The sequence below is a fragment of the Haliotis rufescens genome, unplaced genomic scaffold (assembly GCF_023055435.1).
Source record: "Haliotis rufescens isolate VD_foot unplaced genomic scaffold, xgHalRufe1.0.p SCAF_1, whole genome shotgun sequence".
NCBI lineage: Eukaryota > Metazoa > Mollusca > Gastropoda > Lepetellida > Haliotidae > Haliotis > Haliotis rufescens.
Genome location: NW_025963779.1, coordinates 19,188,133 through 19,208,705, shown reverse-complemented (window position 1 = coordinate 19,208,705; position 20,573 = coordinate 19,188,133). Strand labels below are relative to the sequence as shown.

General features: G+C 42.1%; 1 protein-coding gene across 1 annotated transcript; it reads left to right on the top strand.

Moving 5' to 3' along the window:
* The first annotated feature begins 1,602 nt into the window (after window positions 1-1,602).
* LOC124129158 (multiple epidermal growth factor-like domains protein 10) lies at window positions 1,603-15,280 on the top strand. The gene is made up of 15 exons (XM_048392498.1): window positions 1,603-1,649; window positions 4,674-4,758; window positions 5,167-5,271; window positions 5,445-7,010; window positions 7,976-8,069; window positions 8,684-8,784; window positions 9,407-9,648; window positions 9,923-10,010; window positions 10,727-10,803; window positions 11,074-11,110; window positions 11,789-11,886; window positions 12,004-12,129; window positions 13,081-13,232; window positions 13,628-13,763; window positions 14,662-15,280. Exons 2-15 carry the CDS (start codon window positions 4,686-4,688, stop codon window positions 14,743-14,745), a joined length of 2,979 nt encoding a protein of 992 aa, XP_048248455.1. The 5' UTR covers window positions 1,603-1,649; window positions 4,674-4,685; the 3' UTR covers window positions 14,746-15,280.
* Window positions 15,281-20,573: the final 5,293 nt, after the last annotated feature.

Genomic DNA, 20,573 nt, shown 5'->3' with positions numbered 1-20,573 from the left:
CCCCTGTTTGCAGATGATGTGATATTCATATGTGATGCTGTTTTTGGCTTACAAAAACGTATGAAAATATTTTGCGAAAACTGTAAGCTATCTATAAATTTTGACAAGACGAAGGTTGTAGTGTTAAAGAATGGTGATGTTTTGTCAAGATATGAACAGCATCCTGTAAACGGTTTTTAGGTGTTAAAACTTCTGCACCTAATCATGTGGCATATGGCGCATGTGGGCATATGTTTTCATACAAGAATTATTTAATATTAGATAAGATTATTACATTCATGGGCTTTAGATATGTTAAACTTTATGATAACTTACTTTTGCAGCCTGTTAAAATGAACTGGGTATCCAAGGTTAAGCTGTTTCTTTGCTCCAAATGGTTTAGCAACAGTAGAATAGCTCATCTTATGAAGAGGAGCAGCACAGGTCTTTGGCTAAAAGTTCTAAAACAAATACATATAGAGAATCCCAACCGAGTGTCTTTTGATATCAAATATATCAACACAAGTTGATAAAAGCGGAAACATTCCGAGGCTTGCCGAGGATTTTTGCCGTTTTTATCACCGAGTGTTGATATATTTGATATCAAAAGGCACGAGGGTGAGATTTTATTTATCATCCAATATCATTCTTCCAACTTTTTCAATTTGTAGACAGTAAAAGTACTGCTAACAGCTTCAGTAGCAGAGCCATTAGTGATGTCATTTGATTGTGACGTCATGGTAACCAGTGACGTCACAATGGTCTGCAAAGCATTGTGATGTAATTTCATTGCAGCGATATCTACAGTGTAGATATGGCTTGATCTCATCCAAGCGATATCTCCTGTGGGAGCCAGTTTGGGATGATAAATTCTATTTTTTAACTTTCATCCTGCTATGAACCGTATCTTAAATATATACTATTTATATAATAAATTTAGGAATGCTTTAGCACGATTTAGATTTACATTGAAGATGAATATTACTTCATGTATATTTATATTTTTGATTGCGATCTGAGGAAAACATATATTCAAGAGAAGTATTACAAACACCCAATCTAGGCATACATTTGTATTACGTTGCTATCTCTAAGTGAGATTTGTGATATAAAATATTGTAATGTTTATTCATCATGGAATGTGACCCGCGAGGATGCCGGGTAGAAAAGGTCTTAAGCAACCCATTCTTGTCGTAAGAGGCAATTAACGGGATCGGGTGGTCAGGCACGCTGACTTGATTGATGTATGTCATCGTGTTCCAATTGCTCATGATATCAATCACTGGATTGTCTGGTCCAGACTCAATTATTTGCAGAGCGCCGTCCTTAAAATGGAATATTACTGAGTGCGGCGTTAAACAACAACAACAACAACAAAACAAACATCACGGAATGTGCAAAAAACCCAGTATAACTGTCTGTTTTGTGAATCATGCCTCATTCTCCATGTAACCATTGTTGTCATAATGGACCTATGACCTACACAACTGTGCAGAATAAAGAATAAAGACTGTATGCGTTTTGCAAGCTATACAAATAGAATCAAGTTTTCCCCACTTTTTCTTCCGGGTTGTTTGATGTTTGTTACGTACAGGGAAATAGAAAATATGATTCACTCGGTCACTGTGTTTTGCTCCATTCTAGTCCTGCTTGTCACACTACAATAGAAGGTAAAGTAGTTTTGCCTTACATGCTTTTGAAAAAAACATGAACATTCTGAGTTGTCAGCCGATCTCGGGGGTATATGGTGTGATGTAGTGTTGTTGCTTTAAGTGTTTTAGAGGTTGCCTTCTGCCTAACCAGTTTCGGCTGACTTGTCCCTCTTTGGGACACATGTGTGTGAGTAGGTTACACATATTTATTGGGAGTTTTAGTATTGATAAAATATCTGTTTTTGTATTTATAAGATTTCTATTTTCGTATATTGATATGATTTCATTTTTTTTTTATCTTTGTCTGCTCTGTTAATATGTTCGAGTAGCTGTTACTCCCTGAAGTAGAGTTAGATTGGCCTTCGCTATTGCATTTCTTGGCTTTAGGAGATCTACGACAGTTAGCGGATCTAACTGCGACCGAGACTGCGGCGTGAGAGGGCTACTTCCACTTTCATTTCATTTGGGTATGGATAGGGCTTATGGTGGATCTTGGGTAGGATTTTGTATCGGTAGATCGCACTTGCGTCCCACTGGACTTGCCATCTTTGAGCTATGGAATTTGCTTGCTATCTCTAGTTCACTGAAAGGAATAGGCTGTATCTTCGCTCTGTCTTGAGCCAGTTTTGCCAGTGTGTTCTGCTTTTTCATTTCCATGAATATCTATGTGAGAAGGGATCCAACACAGCTCCGCCTTTTACCCGATAGTTTTGTATATTCGTAAAGAACAATATTGACTTGGTCTAGAGTTTGAGCTTCTGCCGATGAAGCCTTGAAGTGCACTTAGTCTGATAGGATAGACCGCCTTCGCTTCCGGAAGTTCCGGTAAGAGCTTGAGTGCATGATGAATTGCCTCCAATTCAGCAGTGAATATTGACTGGCCGTCAGGCAGGAGAACAGAATTGGTTTGGGGTTTGAATCTATAGACATGGATCCCGTAACCAGTGTTGTTGATTCTTGGATCCGTCAGTGTATAAATGGGCCCAGCTGTCCCAGGTAGTTTGAATTTGAATGATAGCTACTGATCGTCAAGAGGTTAGGTTTTCTTTTTTAGTGACAACGATAATGTTATCTTATAAACGAATATTTAGAAACACGAAAGAGGATTACAATGTTTCATATTTTTACGGTTACGAATTTTCTCGGGGTACAACATTTCTAGGGTTATGGATTCGCTTGGTTTACGAAATTACCGCAACCCATTGGCTGACAACATACTGCGTTGAGAAAATGTCAGAATAAGCCATACAGTTATTACTTAATGCCAAGCTCGGTGTGATTTAATAGTTCTTTTAAATTTGTGTTTATAGTGAACTATAAGCTATTTTATTTTTGGTAATCCCTTTATCGACACATGAAATGCTTCTGTAGGTTCCCTTCTTGTCGACTACAGGTTAGACGATCGATCCATTCAACTATTCGGGGGCACCACAACGCACTCGTTCTGACAATGTGCGGATTGGCGTTCACGGAATGTACTGGCGAATTGAGAGATAAACCTTCTGTGTTTTGAAATTTGATGTAGTCCAACTGTAAATTAGATACCTCTTATTTTAATTTGGAATCGGGTTTCAAATGTAAAAATAAGAGCTATGTAATCCACAGTGAGACACAAAGTTTACAAACAAGGTTATTCTCCATTCTTCCGTGAGGACAAGAGCGCTTTGAAAACGATGCTCTCTTGGAACGCGTAATTACACATAGTTCAAAGGTCTGTTATCTGAGAACATTCCGAAAGGTGGTTTCAGGTATATAAATGTAATAAATATTGCTAAAGTTTGAAATACTCATAGTCTTCACTGGTTAAAATAACGGTTCAAAATGCATAGATTTTCAAAAAGTAGTTGTCAAATAGCCCTCCAAAGATATATGTTCTAATTTCATCGCAACCTGTTGTATAGTTGCACTGTTGCATAGTTGCACTGTTGGATAGTTGCACTGTTGGATAGTTGCACTGTTGCATAGATGCACTGTTGCATAGTTGCACTGTTGGATAGTTGCACTGTTGCATAGTTGCACTGTTGGATAGTTGCACTGTTGCATAGTTGCACTGTTGCATAGTTGCACTGTTTGGACTCAACCAAGTCATAACCTGGAAATCAACGTCCATTCGTTATTTCTTATAAATCAACACGACATCCCATTGTTGGAGTGACAGGATGTTGAAATGGTGTACAAAATGCAGAAACTAATTTGTTTCTCCATCAAACTTTATTAAATAACCAGATTTAAGTTATTGGTAAGCTGTACTCATGTAGCAGTTGGTTTGAAATAATTCCTCAACACTAATACACTGACTCTCCACCCGACAACAGACGACAACACGAGAGATATGTTTGTGACCGCTGATTATATATCGCTGGCACAATTGTTCGTTTGTGTTTTACTGAACTGTGCATTTTCTGAAATAGATTTCAAGACGTTTGACAGGGTATGAAACTCCCAAAAATTTCAGCCAGACCACAGGACTGGCTAGCTGAAATACTTGCCAGCCCTGACCAAAACCTGCCTGCCCACTATAATCATATGTTTCTCAGGATAAGCTAACGGGGTTTCTTTTTGGTTACATTTTATCATTCATCTTTACATGTGAATTAATGCTTATCATCGGGAAATATTTTGAATATTTTCACATATGAAATATAACCCGACCGTCGGGCAGGGGGATGAACACTGCGTTTGATAAGTTGTTGTTCATATATAGAAAGTAAACAACATTCTAATGTGTTATTGGCAGCCAATTTTATAAGCATCGATGCGAAGGCTGCCCATGAATCGATGTTTTCATACGCACGTTTTGGTGTGTTGTAAGGCTTAATTTAAAAGTGGTATCAGTAGGAAAAAGGATACCTCTTTTTAACTAATCAGAATCAAGTATTCTTCAATGTCATGGTAGAAAATCACCAGAATAAGCCATGAATTTATTACTTCATGTGTGATTCATAGTTTGTGTTTGAAGATAGATATAAGCAATTATAGTTCCGGTAATCGCCGTGTCGACTTATGATATGCTTCTGTAGGAAACCTTCTTGTCGACTACAGGTTCGAGGATTGATGCATTCAACCATGTGGCACCACAACACGCTCCTTCTGGCAATGTGCGGGCTGGCTCTCACACAATGTACTGGTGAATATATTAAACACCTATCCAACGTATATATTATGTAACTGACATGTTCGCCGTTACACATGGCATATTTTGAATACACTGGGGCAAACATTGAAGTGTCATAGTTATCATAGCAGTGGTTAAATGTCCGACATGTCAATAAGATATGAAAAGATGTGCTAACTAATCAGTGGTTATGGCAGATTCTTTATCGTGAATCATGAAGTATTAACGTTTAGTAAGGTATCAGGTCCGAACAAGGAATTAAGTTATCTGGGATAAGTGACCTCTCCAGTTTAATTTGCAACAGTAGTTCATCTTTAGATCAGGCCTGAGAACATTAAATAAAAACGATTTAGCACCTCATCGATTCACGCATGCTTAATCTTGGAGACAATAACGTTCGCACTGACTTCATTGTTGCAGCCTTTCCGCTGTGCCAGGATATACATTCCAGTTGTAGAGAGTCGAACTGTCTTCAGCCAGGTATAGACTCTTTCTGCAAGAAGACATGCGGCCTTTGTCAAGAAGGTGAGAGGCAAATCTAAGGGAAGACAGCTGAACTGTTCTCATGTTGATAGAATGTTCTGTGCAATATTCTCAATATTCCAACAGTCCATTTATCTACTGATTGATCCCTTTATCTGGTATTTGTTTTAAGTGACCTGATAATAATTGTTAATATTGAAACATTCTTTCCACAGAGTGCAAGTCGGGATATTTCCAGGATGGCTTCTCGTGCAGACAATGCAAGGATGCTGTCGATGTACAGTCAGTCGAATACACAGATGCATGTGGTGTTCCCTGTAGCCAGAGCCACATGTGGGGTGCAGATTGTCTTACTCCATGTAGTACAGGATGCAGGAATCAAACATGTGACCGGTGGGAAGGGCACTGTCTTCAAAACTGCCTGCCAGGTTACTATGGACCTACATGTGATTTAACTTGTGACACGTGCAGGTCGTGTGGAGACGGTGTTGAGACGTGTGACAATGAGGGGATGTGTCTGTGTGGCTGCAAGACAGGAAAACTAGGAAACAAATGTGACCAAAACTGTCCAAACTGTGAAATGTGTACAGGAAAAAACTGTACATGTCAAGAAGGATTTCGGGGTGCGTTGTGTACAGAGAGCTGTGCGAACTGTAAAAGATGTAATGGAGACAGTTGTACATGCAAGGCTGGATTCCATGGAGATGGCTGCACCGCCCCCTGTCACCTGCGCTGCCTCTATAACGTATGTGGTCTGGAAGGAGAGTGTACACGGGGATGTGAAGTAGGGTGGTATGGACGTTTGTGTGAAAAACAGTGCAATAACTGTGTCAGAGAAACATGCTCATTCAACGGGACATGTACATCAGGGTGCAATAGCGGGTGGTCTGGTGACAAGTGTGACGAAGCCTGCAATGTCAACTGTGAGGACGAACTGTGTTATCGTAACGGAACCTGTGAAAGATGCAAACCCGGTTTCCATGGAGACCAATGCAACAGCCCATGCAGCAGTCACTGTAATAACCAGAGATGTGACAGGAATGGAACTTGTGAATCTTGCAGAGTTGGAAACTTTGGGGAAATGTGTGAGCGACAGTGTGGTTCCAACTGTATGAATCATGCCTGTGAACAAATGTCAGGAAAGTGTATCCAAGGCTGTACCACAGGCTGGTACGGAGATACGTGTCATCTGGAATGTCCCGACCAATGTGCCTCAGAGTCCTGCTACAGAGAGACTGGTTCATGTAAGTCTTGTATGCAGGGATTCAAAGGCTCCCACTGCAACGCTTCGTGTCCACAGTTCTGTACTAAATGTGAACAATATGTTGAAAAATGTCTCTCTTGTCAACAACAACTTTTCGGCAAGATGTGTGACAAACGTTGTTCATCCGGATGTAATGGAGGCACATGTCACCACCAAACTGGAATATGTTCACAAGGATGTATTGGAACTTCCTTTGGCCATTACTGTAACAATTCGTGCAGTGATCACTGTGTCAATGGAAACTGTCATACAGTTAACACTGATGTAGATACGCCCCAATGCACTGGGGGGTGTGACGACGGATGGTGGGGGTACTACTGTGACAACACGTGTCTACAGCACTGTGTGAGATGTGACAGACATCATGGCCAATGCCTGGCGTGTGAAGCCAACAGATACGGCGAGTCCTGTAACTTGACCTGTAACACTGCCTGCCTGAAGTCGCAGTGTAACATGACAGGAGTCTGTATAAACGGGTGTGAGGACGGGCGGTACGGAAGCCAGTGTTCTGAAATAGGTGAGGTGAGGTGAGGTGAGGCGAGATTGGGTTTAACGTCGCGTCAAAGATTATTGCACTTATATAGCGACGTGCATTCACGTGTGTGTGTGGCTGCTTGTACTAGTCCGGACTGATGCCGATTTATAGTGCTAGCCCACTGAGATACCATGCCGCAATACCCCACTGAGACACAGTATCATGACTCCGAGCCGAACAGCCCTTGTTCTTGCCCCTTAATGCCGAGCGCCAGACAGGGTAACAACATGTACCATCTTTTAACGTCTTTTGGTATGACGCGGCGGGGATGGAACCCCGTACCTTCCGCTCTCCGGGCGGACGCTCTACCATTAGACCATGGAGGCGGTCTGTTCTATAAAGATGCCCCATGATGTGCAACACATGTCTGTATGATGGTGCCTGCCTTACTTGTCCTGATGGCTGGACGGGAGAACACTGTAATGGTAACAAAGTTTAACGTAGTCGCATATAAACAATTGTATTGGTTATTCATAATTGAACGCCATAACAACTCACTATGTTATCCCTAGTGGTGGTTCCACGTAAGAATGAGTCCCCAGGTAGGATTGGTTCGTCAAGTACGGCGACTTACAGCTTTTATAGCGTGTCACCGTACCCAGACCGCGTAAACAGGTGCTTACAATATCAGTCACATGTTTGGCTAGTCAAGACTCGATTATTTACAGGGTAAGCCATATAGCTGGCAATCTGCTGAGAGCGGTTTAAAACAACAATCAATACAAACATAATGTGATTCACAATGCTTTCAACTTTCATCTCGTTTAGGGCTTTTCTCCAACCTTAAGCTGACACGCCATGATATAACTGAAAAACTGTTTAAAGCGGCGCTAAACCATAGTCACTCACTCAACATTTCTTGAGAGTTATGATATGGTCAACTGACAGTTCGACCTCGCTGTTTACTGCTGAATATATATAATATGTCTTCTTTTTTTTATAAAAAGAACCAAGAAGAAATCAGACGCAGTTGCTGTGGGTTGTGATTCCATGTCTACTAATAGCCAGCCTCGTCATAATGGCCGCTGTCGTCTTGGGGAGGTCAGTTGAATAATACTTATCCCAAGGGATAGAGCTAGTGGCATTTAATTGTTGTACTTTTGTATCCGTGGCAATTCTTGATTAGAATAGCCCCTATCAACCTACAACCTTTATTCCAGCTATATGACGGCGGTCTGTAAATAATCGAGTCTGGACCAGACAATCCAGTGATTGGCATCACGAGCATCGACCTACTCAGTTGGGATACGGTGACATGCAACAACAAAGTCAGCGAGTCTGACCACCCGATCCCGTTCGTCGCCTCTCACGACAAGCACAGTCGCCTTTTACGGCAAGCATGGATTGCTGAAGACCAATTCTACCCCGGATCTTCACGGGTCGTATGCTGGTTGTTAGACTGACGCGATCGTATAGACAGATTCGGCTAATTGGTTTATGGTGTGTCTTCGTTTCTCATGATATCAACCACCGGATTGTCTGGTCCAGATTATGCACAGGGCGTCGTTATGTATATAATAGTGCTGTGTTGCGTTAAACAACAACAAAAACAAGTAAATGTGATGATTGCAAATTAAAAAGTAATGAAAATGGAAGCTAAAAATATTCTATTTCCCTCTATAAATATAACCTATCCTTTGTTTTATCTTGTTTAGAAGTAATGTGAGACATTCAAAGAGAGTAAAAAGACTCGGAGGGCCACGCAGTTCCTCCTTAGTGTGCATACTGAACCCATCCTATGAAGAATCTCCAAGAGGTAACTCACCATGTCTCTGTTTTACATTCCAACATATTCGACCGCCTCCGTGGTCTAGTGTTAGAGCGTCCGCCCACAGAGCGGAAGGTCTGGGGTTCGATCCCCGGCCGCGTCATACCAAAAGACGTTAAAAGATGGTACTTGTTGTTACCCTGTCTGGCGCTCGGCATTAAGGGGGTAAAACAAGGACTGGTCGGCTCGGAGTCAGTACACTGTGTCTGAGTGGGTATTCATGTTAAATTGCGGCATGGTATCTCAGTGTGCTAGCACTATAATTCGGCATCAGTCCGGACTAGTACATGCAGCCACACACACACACACACACACACACACACACACACACACACACACACACACACACACACACACACACACACACACACACACACACACACACACACACACACACACACACACACACTCACACACACTATATGAGTGCAATAATCTTGGACGCGATGTTGAACCAAATTTCACCCCACCTCCAACATATTCATCTCAGCCACTGATATGTTAAACACTGATCGATATTTAGCAAAGAAGTATTACAGTCTTTTGGAGAGACTGACTGCCCCCGTTGTTTGATAAGTAGTAGTGACAGCCTACTGTGTATCATTTAAAGGTTCTACAACCCCTGTCGACTTAGAACCCCTGGACCCCGTCGAGGACGCAGTTATGTCCCCTTGTGTTGACGACAGGACGAGAGAGGGACAGAGATATCAACACTCACATTCTTTAGCATCCGGTCACGTGACTGACACCGCAATTCCTGACTGGGTTTGGTCAACGGAAGTGACAGTACAGAATCTAGGACAATATGTTGGAAAGATGAAGAGGGAAGGCGGTTTTACTTCCCAGTTTTACGTGAGTATAATCCTATAGGCGATTGTTGTCCTGGAATAGTAGGACCCTGAGGGATATATGTGTCTGTCATCCATTTGTTTCCTCTTTATTGTTTCGGGGCGGTCGGGTAGCCTAGTGGTTAAAGCGTTCGCTCGTCACGCCGAAGACCCGGGTTCGATTCCCGACATGGGTACAATGTGTGAAGCCCATTTCTGGTGTCCCCCGCCGTGATATTGCTGGAATATTGCTAAAAGCGGCGTAAAACCATACTCACTCACTCACTTTATTGTTTCAGAACCTGCCCAGTGGGAAGCTAGGTTCCTGTACCCAAGCCGAATGGCCAGAAAATGCCTTCAAGAACAGATACAGAAACATACTACCGTGTAAGTGTCTATAGTATTTATCTTTCATTACATATACCACAGCAAAAGGTCTGCCACTTAAAGAAATAGGAATGTTTGCATGAATATTCTAAGAATATGCGAGACCACCTGGAATGCATCTTCACATGTCTTCACACGTCTTCCTTCATAAGAAATGAGGCTAATTTTGAAATCATTGACATGTCATGTCATGTAGGAGATAGTGCCCCATATGAGCGTCAAGGGAGCTCTGGGTGACATTCACTTGCTCCTGTGGCCTGTCTATTTCACAAGCCTGCTGTCGTAGGCGATCACCTCCCTACATTCTGGTGACTTTGTTATCAACTGTGATGTGCACACTCAGTGTTAACTGGGGGCGGTCGGGTAGCCTAGTGGCTAAAGCGTCCGCTCGTCACGCCGAAGACCCGGGTTCAATTCCCGACATGGGTACTATGTGTGAAGCTAATTCTGGTGTCCACCACCGTGATATTGTTGGAATATTGCTAAAAGCGGCGTAAAACCACACTCACTCACTCACTCAGTGTTAACTGAAAGCGTCAAGGCCCAAGGAGTATTGAATCTCGTATCTCTGTTACTTCATCAGCCTGGTTCCCTGGGTAACTGAAGCGCCAGCGCAGCATACCCAGGGAACCAGGCTGTTACTTTATGTGCAAGATGTGCATTTGATATTACAATTAGTTGCATGCATCGTAATGAGTCCTCCCTGCTTTCTCCAGATGATCACAGCAGAGTCAAACTATCCCATGTGCCGAGTATCCCTGGTTCTGACTTCATCAACGCCAACTGGATCAATGTAGGTTATGTGTAAGAACGAAAAGACCCACGCATAACTCAATGTCATGAACACATGTTAATACATGCATCATCCTTTCCAACGTTTTAACATCCAGTGATTTGAATTAAAGTTGAAGTCAAATCGATTATAACAATGACATTCCTTTGTATGCTTGTTTTTTAAAAGAAAACATACCTGATTTCACCATGATGCATGGCGATTAATGATGCGTCACGAGGTATGTTAGTGTATATGACCGTTGCCTATAATAATGTGTCCCTATTTCAGGGATACGGGGAACCGCGAGCATTTGTGGCTACCCAAGGTAATACATTACAGCTCGTTCGTTTGAAATCGTCTTCAAAGTATTCCAGGTTGCTTGCTTGCTTGGTTGGCTGGTTTGCTGTTTAATGCCGCACTCAGCAATATTCCAGCTATATGACGGCAGTCTGTAAATAATCGAGTCTGGACCAGACAATCCAGTGATTGATATCATGAGCATCGATCCACGCACTAGGGATCGATGACATGCATCAACCAAGTCAGCGAGCCTGACCACCCGATCCCGTTAGTCGCCTTTGACGACAAGTATAGTCGCCTTTTACGGCAAGCATGGGTTGCTGAAGACCTATTCTACACCGAATATTCACGGGTATTTGAGAGTTGAGGGCTTGAAAGAAAGCGAGCGATAAGTCAGTATTGTGTACACCGCTTTAAGCACTATACCAGCCACACCAAGGCGAGGTTGCATGACTGGGGTTGCACATTTGTACCTACATGTATGTGTGGGAGCGAACCAAGGTCTTTAGCGTTGCGAGCGAAACCTGTAAGTGAGAAAGACCTATTCTACCCCGGAATATTCACGGGACAAGTATCCCAGGTAACTCGTATCTGAATATACACTCACCAACAGCTGTAAAGCTAAATGTTCTTCAACGTTCATTAAAGTATTCCTGATGATCTACCCTGTACTTAATATCCATCCTGCCTACGTACATTCCAGGCCCCTATGCCGCTGTGATGTGGGATTTCTGGAGAATGCTATGGGAAACGGATGCCAGTAAAGTGATAATGCTGACGAACTTTGTAGAGAACAGAAAGGTCAGACATTGCGTGTTATTGCCAGATTTCTACCGTTTACTCTTCACATCCAATATTCACGTATCACTGCATTCGATGCAACTAAGGGTTAATCACAAAGGTAAATGTGTTTTCCAGGCTAAGTGTGAGAAGTACTGGCCCGACTTCGGCTACCAAGGCTCCAACTATGACGATGTCCATGTTCAGTGTTTGGCCGAGGAGGAAATGACGGACTACACAGTCAGGACGTTCTCTATACACATGGTACGCAGAGGTGAAATGGGGTGTAATACACAGGGCACGGTGAGGTGAAATGGGGTTTAATACACAGGGTACGGTGAGGTGAAATGGGGTTTAATACACAGGGTACGGTGAGGTGAAACGGGGTTTAATACACAGGGCTCTGTGAGGTGAAATGGGGTTTAATACACAGTGTACTGTGAGGTGCAATGGGGTTTAATACACAGGGTACGGTGAGACAAAATGGGGTTTAATACACAAGCAACGGTGAGGTGAAATGGGGTTTAATCAAAGTGTACCGTGAGATGAAATGGACTTACACAATGTATGAAATTGGTTTTATTACACAGACTACGGTAAGATAAAATGGGTTTATAAATGGGGTTTAATACAGAGGGTAAGGTTAGGTGAAATGGGGTTTAATACACAGGGTACGGTTAGGTGAAGGGGGTTTAATACACATGTTACGGTGAGGTGAAATGGTGTTTAATACGCAGGGTACGGTTAGGTGAAGGGGGATTAATACACAGGTTACGGTGAGGTGAAATGAGGTTTAATACACAGGGTACGGTGAGGTCAAATTGAATTCACGAAGGCACTATGTAAAGGTCATTTAATATGTTTCCTTTGTTTAAGAGTACAAGGTTCAATGACATTCGCATCAGTGAGTGAGTTGTTTATACGCCGCTTGTGCCAGTATTTCAGTCATACCATGACGTCTCAGTTTCATTTTATAGACACATGTTGCAGGCTGCGCTCTGATCCTGGTGCGACTAAGAAATGCAACTCTGCATAGCAGAGTTTCGGACCAGTACAGAAATCAAGCATTAGGAAGAGACATGTCTATGGAGTATTTTCTTCTGCGTGTATATGCCACAAACGTGGCGCCAGTCACTCATCTTGAATCAACAGTTGTAGGGAACAATACTCAATGTTGTCTGTAATTTCCGTTTATACACAACCATTGTTATACAGGAAGGGCAGTCAGCGAGGACCCTGACGCAGTTCCACTTCACTGCATGGCCAGACAAAGGGGTGCCACGAGGAGTTGGGGCACTTGTTGAGTTCTACAGACTTGTCAGGAACTCCCCATCAACAAGCCACGGCCCAATGGTCGTCCACTGCAGGCATGTAGCATACATTTACATTAGTGTATGTACAGGGGAACTAACCCTGGGGCCCGCTTCACAGAGCTATCGTAGCGCTAAAGTTATTGTAACTCCCATACTTTAACATAGACTTAAGACTCTCTTTGCGCTACATTCGCTTTGTGGAACGGGGCCCTGATCTGTCAATACGGGCCATTTACCCTCCCGAATGCTACGCTATTTTGTCAAGTACACTCTGACTAAACCGGACTTCCCTCTCCGGATTCCGGACTGAATTTGAGGGACAAAGGGCAATTTTATCATTTATTTGCTTCTTCCTAAACAAAGAAGATTATTTTCATGAATGTACTTTGTACTTTGATAAGGTTCAGTTGGTATCCAAACACAAAGCGTTGTTTCATGGGTTTTTTCAGTGCTGGAGTGGGCCGCACGGGAACATTTATTGCTCTGGATTATTTGATTGCACAAGCCAAGGCGGAAGGCGCGGTAGATGTCTGTGAGTGCATTGTCAAGCTCCGACACCAGCGTATGGATCTCATACAGACAGAGGTGAGAGGTCATGGAGATAAACTTTTCTGTGAGAGGAGTAGTGTCGTATTTGTAATCAATCTAAATCACTTTGTGGTGATTTCTAGACTGATTTCTAGACGTATTTTCTCTCCCTCCACACAAACTAAAAGGATAATGCAAAACATGGCTCATAATCCACGATGTGAATTCCAAGCAGACAACTGTGCAATGAGTTGGCTCATTTCTGTTTTTGAGATGCTCACTGGTCAAGCCGAGTGCTGGTCAGCGTTGGTACCAGTAGTCAAGCCGCGTGCTGGTCAGCGCTGGTACCAGTGGTCAAGCCGAGTGCTGGTCAGCGTTGGTACCAGTATTCAAGCAGATTGCTGGTCATCGTTGGTACCAGTATTCAAGCAGATTGCTGGTCATCGTTGGTACCAATGGTCAAGCCGACATTGTTTGTTGTTTTGACGCCGCCATTAACTCAGCTTTATTCCAGCTATATGACAGCGGTCTGTTAATAATTGAGTCTGGACCAGACAATCCAGTGATTGACGTCATGAGCATCGATCCAAACAATTGCATCAACCAAGTCAGCGAGCCTGACCACCGATCCCGTTAGTCGCCTTTTACAGTAAGCATGGGTTGCTGAAGGCCCCGGATCGTCACGGGTCTCATCCATTAGAAGTAGCCGGGCAGACAGATGTACAGTCGACCCGTTGCGGGTATTGCACCATTGTAAATGCGGGCCTGGGGCTGGTGGCGCCCATATACTGGCTACATATAGCATGCACTTGTCATTCTACCGCGGAGGTTGAACCAGTGCGACTGACAAACTCTAAGACTGTGCATAGGAAATGGAAATATCTGCATGCGCTTTTAGAATTAATGTTACGGATAATAATAAAGATTTTTAAAGGTGACTACTATCTATTTGTAGGCTCAGTACATATATCTACACGATGCCTTATTGGAAGCCCTTCCTACGTGTGACAGAATGAGATCGACAAGAGGAAACCTGTGAATACAAGGTCATGAAGGGGGTTGAGTACATAACACTATAATTACAATGACGACAGGGATGTCTTATGGATTTCAACTATGAACAGTTCAAGTAATATAGAAGTTGAAATGCATGTCAGCTTATGTGATGTCACTTACAGATATTTCGTCTCCACTTTGTTTTTCCGAACAAAACATATGCATGTAATTTGTTGAACACTTACATTATATTTAAGCTCCTGTACAGTTGTATATAATATTTTTTTATCTTTACATGGACCGTTTGAGCGACAATCAGTCGACCCTAAAACATACCCAGAGTGTCTGGGTAGAGAGTGTCTTGGTTTATGAGAGAGTCATCTTACCGAGGCAAGAGAGTTAACTGACTATAAAAGTCCAGTTTCCACCCTTGCCGAACTAGGCTGGTACTATGGAGTTACATTTTGGCTGGACTAACGAGTCTATGCATAGTCCAATCAAAATAGCGCACAGAAATCGAAATCCTGTTCGTAAACTGTCGTGCAGATTTCTGTCGATTGCAGGATTTCCAAAGCATGTGCACCGCCAACTCGTTGTCAGCAGATATTTTTCAAACCTTTTCATGTTTTTAATCAAGGTGCTCACCTGATTTGATGCATTTCGCGATGTAAGACCCGTTTTATCACAATATACATCTTGATTATCGATCAGATCGTCCTGACTCGGGCGCCACCAGTTTGTGTGAAGCAAACGCATGTGATATGAGAGGTGGAATCTGATTGGTCCATAGGGGAGGCTTAGAAGGGACATAACTGGTAATAGCCACTGGTGGCGCTACGATCGAGCCCAGCAATTCCAGCCTAGTTCGGCAAGGGTGGAAACTGGACTGTTAAAGTCAGTTACCCCGAGTGGAAACTGGACTTTTAAACTAAAGACTTTTAGAGAGTATGCATCTCTGACTTTCGAGGAGTTTGTGTATTTGAGTGTTTGTGTATATAAAAGTCTGAATTTATTAGTCTTATTATGTGAGTGTCTGAGTGTCTTTGAGTTTGAAAGTATGAGAGACTGTATGTCTGAGTGCCTGTGTGTCTGTAAGCCGGAGAGTCTGAATGCTTTTGGGTCTGTTTTATCATGACACGTTATTGGATGTACATGTATTAGCAACATATAAGGCAATCAAGTGTCACAAAAATACCTGGCTTTAATCACGCCTTACAACCCTGAAATGAATTATTCGTTCACTGTCATTTGATCACATACATGAAGAATAACATTAATAACAGCCACACACTGCCCACAGATGACATGTAGCTGCTAATTTACCAAATGTAGGCTAAGAACGATAATGTTATCGTGTATTGTATCCTAACTGTGAAGTCTCGGCTGCTGCAACTGTAATAGATGTTTCATTATGTACAGAAATATAACATGTTGATTCTATTGTTATTGATTATAACCAATCTCATTAAAATCAGATCTAAGTTCTCCCTGCCGCTAAACAAAGCTCAGCGATAGCCAGAATTAAGATCTGATTTGAATGAGATTGGATTATGATATTCTGTATATTCCATAAAGTAATAATTTACTTTTGCTGTTGATCTTATATAACGACGTCATGTGTCAATAGTGTAAATACGTGTCTTTTTTTTATAGAAAACAGTTAGCTTTACAACGTGTCTATATTTCAATACTTTGTACATATAACATGAAATGTATTCCGTAATATGTAATGTATTCAAGCTTTAACAAATAAACAATTTAGACCAAATAAATCTGAATTATTTTTGTCTTACGTTTTTCTCTCAGATTGTATATGGGTTTTAAAGAACGAATGTGTTTGTTACAGAGAATATATGTAATCAGGAACCCGTTGTAATCCCTTGACATTACAGGGAACATGTGGAATGTCTGATTCCCTTGGGGGATATGTATAATCAGAAACATGTTATAATCCCTTGACATTACGGGGAACATGTGGAATGTCTGATTCACTCTGGGGGATATGTATAATCAGAAACATGTTATAATCCCTGGACATTACAGGGAACATGTGGAATGTCTGATTCACTTTGGGGATATGTATAATCAGGAACATGTTATAATCGCTGGACATTACAGGGAACATGTGGAATGTCTGATTCACTTGGGGGAATATGTATAATCAGGAACATGTTATAATCCCTGGACATAACAGGGAACATGTGGAATGTCTGATTCACTTGGGGGAATACGTATAAACAGGAACATGTTATAATCCCTGGACATTACAGGGAACATGTGGAATGTCTGATTCACTCTGGGGGAATACGTATAAATAGGAACATGTTATAATCCCTGGACATTACAGGGAACATGTGGAATGTCTGATTCACTCTGGGGGAATATGTATAATCAGGAACATGTTATAATCCCTGGACATTACAGGGAACATGTGGAATGTCTGATTCACTCTGGGGGAATACGTATAAACAGGAACATGTTATAATCCCTGGACATTACAGGGAACATGTGGAATGTCTGATTCACTTGGGGGATATGTATAATCAGGAACATGTTATAATCCCTGGACATTACAGGGAACATGTGGAATGTATGATTCACTTTGGGAATTTGTTAAAAATCACTGAGTTATACATCTATGCAATGAAGCAGGCATTACACATATTCCCTTACGTTTCGGGGATTATACATATTCCCTGTAACATTAATAATTAAATTTATCCCTGCAAGATAACGTGGTGATCTTTGTGGCAAAGGTTAAACTCCCGGTCTGTTCACACAAGTCCTTCATCATGTTTCTTGTGCGGTTTCCACACACCTGTGAATTCCTCATCATTGTTGTCTTGTCGAACGTTCCTTGTTTGTTTAGGCATAATGAATGACTCAGGTTGTATGTCTTAGGACGTATCAAAGGGAGATAATAGAAGTTGTTATTGATACAGGTGAGACAGTTGGCCTCCCAACATGAGCACAAACATCTTCTGGAGTCAAGGGAGTTAACTGACTGTAAAAGCCCAGTTTCCACCCTTGCCGAACAAGGCTAGAATTCCATGTTGTAACATTTTGGCTGGACTAAAGAGTCTATGCATAGTTCAATCAAAATCGCGTAACGAACTAGACACCCGGTTCGTAAATAACATGGAATTCAACGTCCAAATTTCGATCGAATGCATGATTTGCAGTCTTGCTGCAAGACAAATGGGAAAAGTCCTGACGTAAGCAGGTCGACTCTATCGGGAACACCGACAAACTCCCATGCCCAAAATACTCTTTATACTGATAGTTTCGTAAACACGAAAAAGCGTATTTCCCGGTAACATAAAACAAATAAGTTGAAACAAGTATCGAAACTACGGGACGTATTTTGTTAATGTCCCAGTTTCCTATTCCCGGGTAATAGTTGATATGGAGGAGAAGAAAGAATGCGGTATGCTAATTTAACAAGCGAGTGAATGTGTGAGAGAATGTTTTATGTCGCAGTTGGAAATATTGCAGCTGTCACGACAGCCCGTTAATAATCGAGTCTGGGTCAAGCAAACCCTGGATTGAATACATGAGAAACGATCTAGTAGAACCTGACCACCCGGTTCATTTCAGTCGCTTGTTACGACCAGTAGCGGGTATCTGACAGCATAATGTCGGCCCGACAGACCATAGCGAAAGGCAAGTTCGCAACAGTTGATCTACTTTCTACATTGTACAAGGCATGTCAATACATTATATTGTCAAAACAGCACTGAAACACTACTATCTACTAATTATATTATACAACATATTATAACAAATCATTTTATTGCAAAAACAACGAAATGGAAAAGAAACGGTTTTTTTGGTATTATGAAATTCTAACGCAAACACTAAGCAGATAACTTGGTTTTAGAACACATAAGATCAGATGGCGAACTATTGGATTAGATTTTGTATTGTAGATACAATTACAAATAATTAAACTGGGATTGTGTCCTGCATGATCATCGGACACTCCACAGCCCTGTTCGGATCATGGCAGCATGTTTGTTTGTTTGTTTGTGTGTTTGTTGGTTTACACCGCACTCAGCACTATTCCAGGTATATGACGACGGTCTTTAAATAATACCGTCTGGACCAGACAATCCAGTGATTGACATCATGGGCATCGATCCACGCAATTGGAATACGATAACATGCATCAACCAAGTCAGCGAGCCTGACCACCCGATCCCGTTGGTGTCCTCTTACGACAAGCATACACTTTCTGTAACAAACTCACCCAACGAATTACTGAGAATTCGTGATTCATGTGTACTCGTAAACGCATAGCGTATATTCCGCATAAAACCTACACTCATGCGAGGCAGAACGAGTACATATAACCACGTACAACAGTGAAAAAATAAGTCATCGTACACAGTCACAAAGGCCAGTTTCTTTTTCCCTGTTACAACTAGTTTCATCAACATACACCCGACATTGTTCAACGAGCATACCTCGGAAATGAAAATGTGGTGAAATGGGGTTTAACGTCACGTCCAAGAATATTGCAATTATATAGCGACGCGCGTGTGTGTGTGTGTGTGTGTGTGTGTGTGTGTGTGTGTGTGTGTGTGTGTGTGTGTGTGTGTGTGTGTGTGTGTGTGTGAGCGCCAGGTAGGGTAACAAAAAGTACCATCTTTTAACCTTTTTTGGTATGACGCGGCCGGGGATCACTCCGGGCGGATGCTCTACCACTAAACCATGGAAGGCGGTCATGTTAATTGATGATTACATATACATACCATACAAGAACAACAAATTATATAATATTAATAAAAAATGTCTATTTATCCTTATTCTTAATGTTGTTTGACGTTCTGTTAACTTTCTGACCACCTCCGTGGTCTAGTGGGTAGAGTGTCTGCCTGGAGAGCGGTATGCCTGTGGTTCGATTCCCCGTGCGCGTCATGCCATAAGATGTTTAAAGATGGTACTTGTTACCTGCCTCACATAAAGGAGATACCAAAAGGACAGGTCAGATGGGAGTCAGTGTACTGAATCTGAGTGGCATGTCTTAGTGGGTTAGCACCAGGAAACCGGCAACAGCAGTACAGAAGCGTACACGCAGCCAAATGAAACCACACTCACTGTGAAACAAACAACCCGGAATAATACAAGTAGCAATAGGGATTAGGGAAGAAGAAAGTATGATTCACAAAATCCAATAATTATGTTTCCAGGTAGAGTTTATTCATTTTTGTTCTACTTTTTTGAACGATTTTTAGATTCGCATGTTCGGCACATATAAGGTTACAACTACATATGTGTATCCTTGCAATCGACGCCATTTTGTTGTTTTTGGAACAGGCACTACCCTACTGGTTTGGGAGATGTGACATCTGCTTGTACATACGGGTTCAAAGGGGGTCGAGGGGGTCCGGACCCGTCCCCTCTTGAAAACCAAATGTAGGATGTTGTAACCAGGGGGGATTTTGATATTTTGGATCCCTCCATTTTAAAAATGATGGATCCGCCCTTGGGCATACTTTTAGAAGCAATCACTGGAGATCAGACAGTAAGTCAGTAAAAGTGAGTGAGTATGGTTTTACGCCGCTTTTAGCAATATTCCAGCAATGTCACGGCGGGGGTCACCAGAAATGGGCTTCACACATTGTCCCCGAAGTCAGTAAAAGGAGCGATGGAGAGATCGATTTACACATTTAGGAAGGTAGATATGTATTGCTTCAGCCATATTATGACTTAACAAAAGGCGCAACATGAAAGGACAGAGCGTCGTTCTGCCAGGTATTGCTGAAATCTGTCGGACGACGTGTTGTGGACTGCCAGGTATTGCTGAAATCTGTCGAAAGCCCTGTTGATGCCATTCAGGTATTGCTGAAATCGGCCGGAAGACGTTCT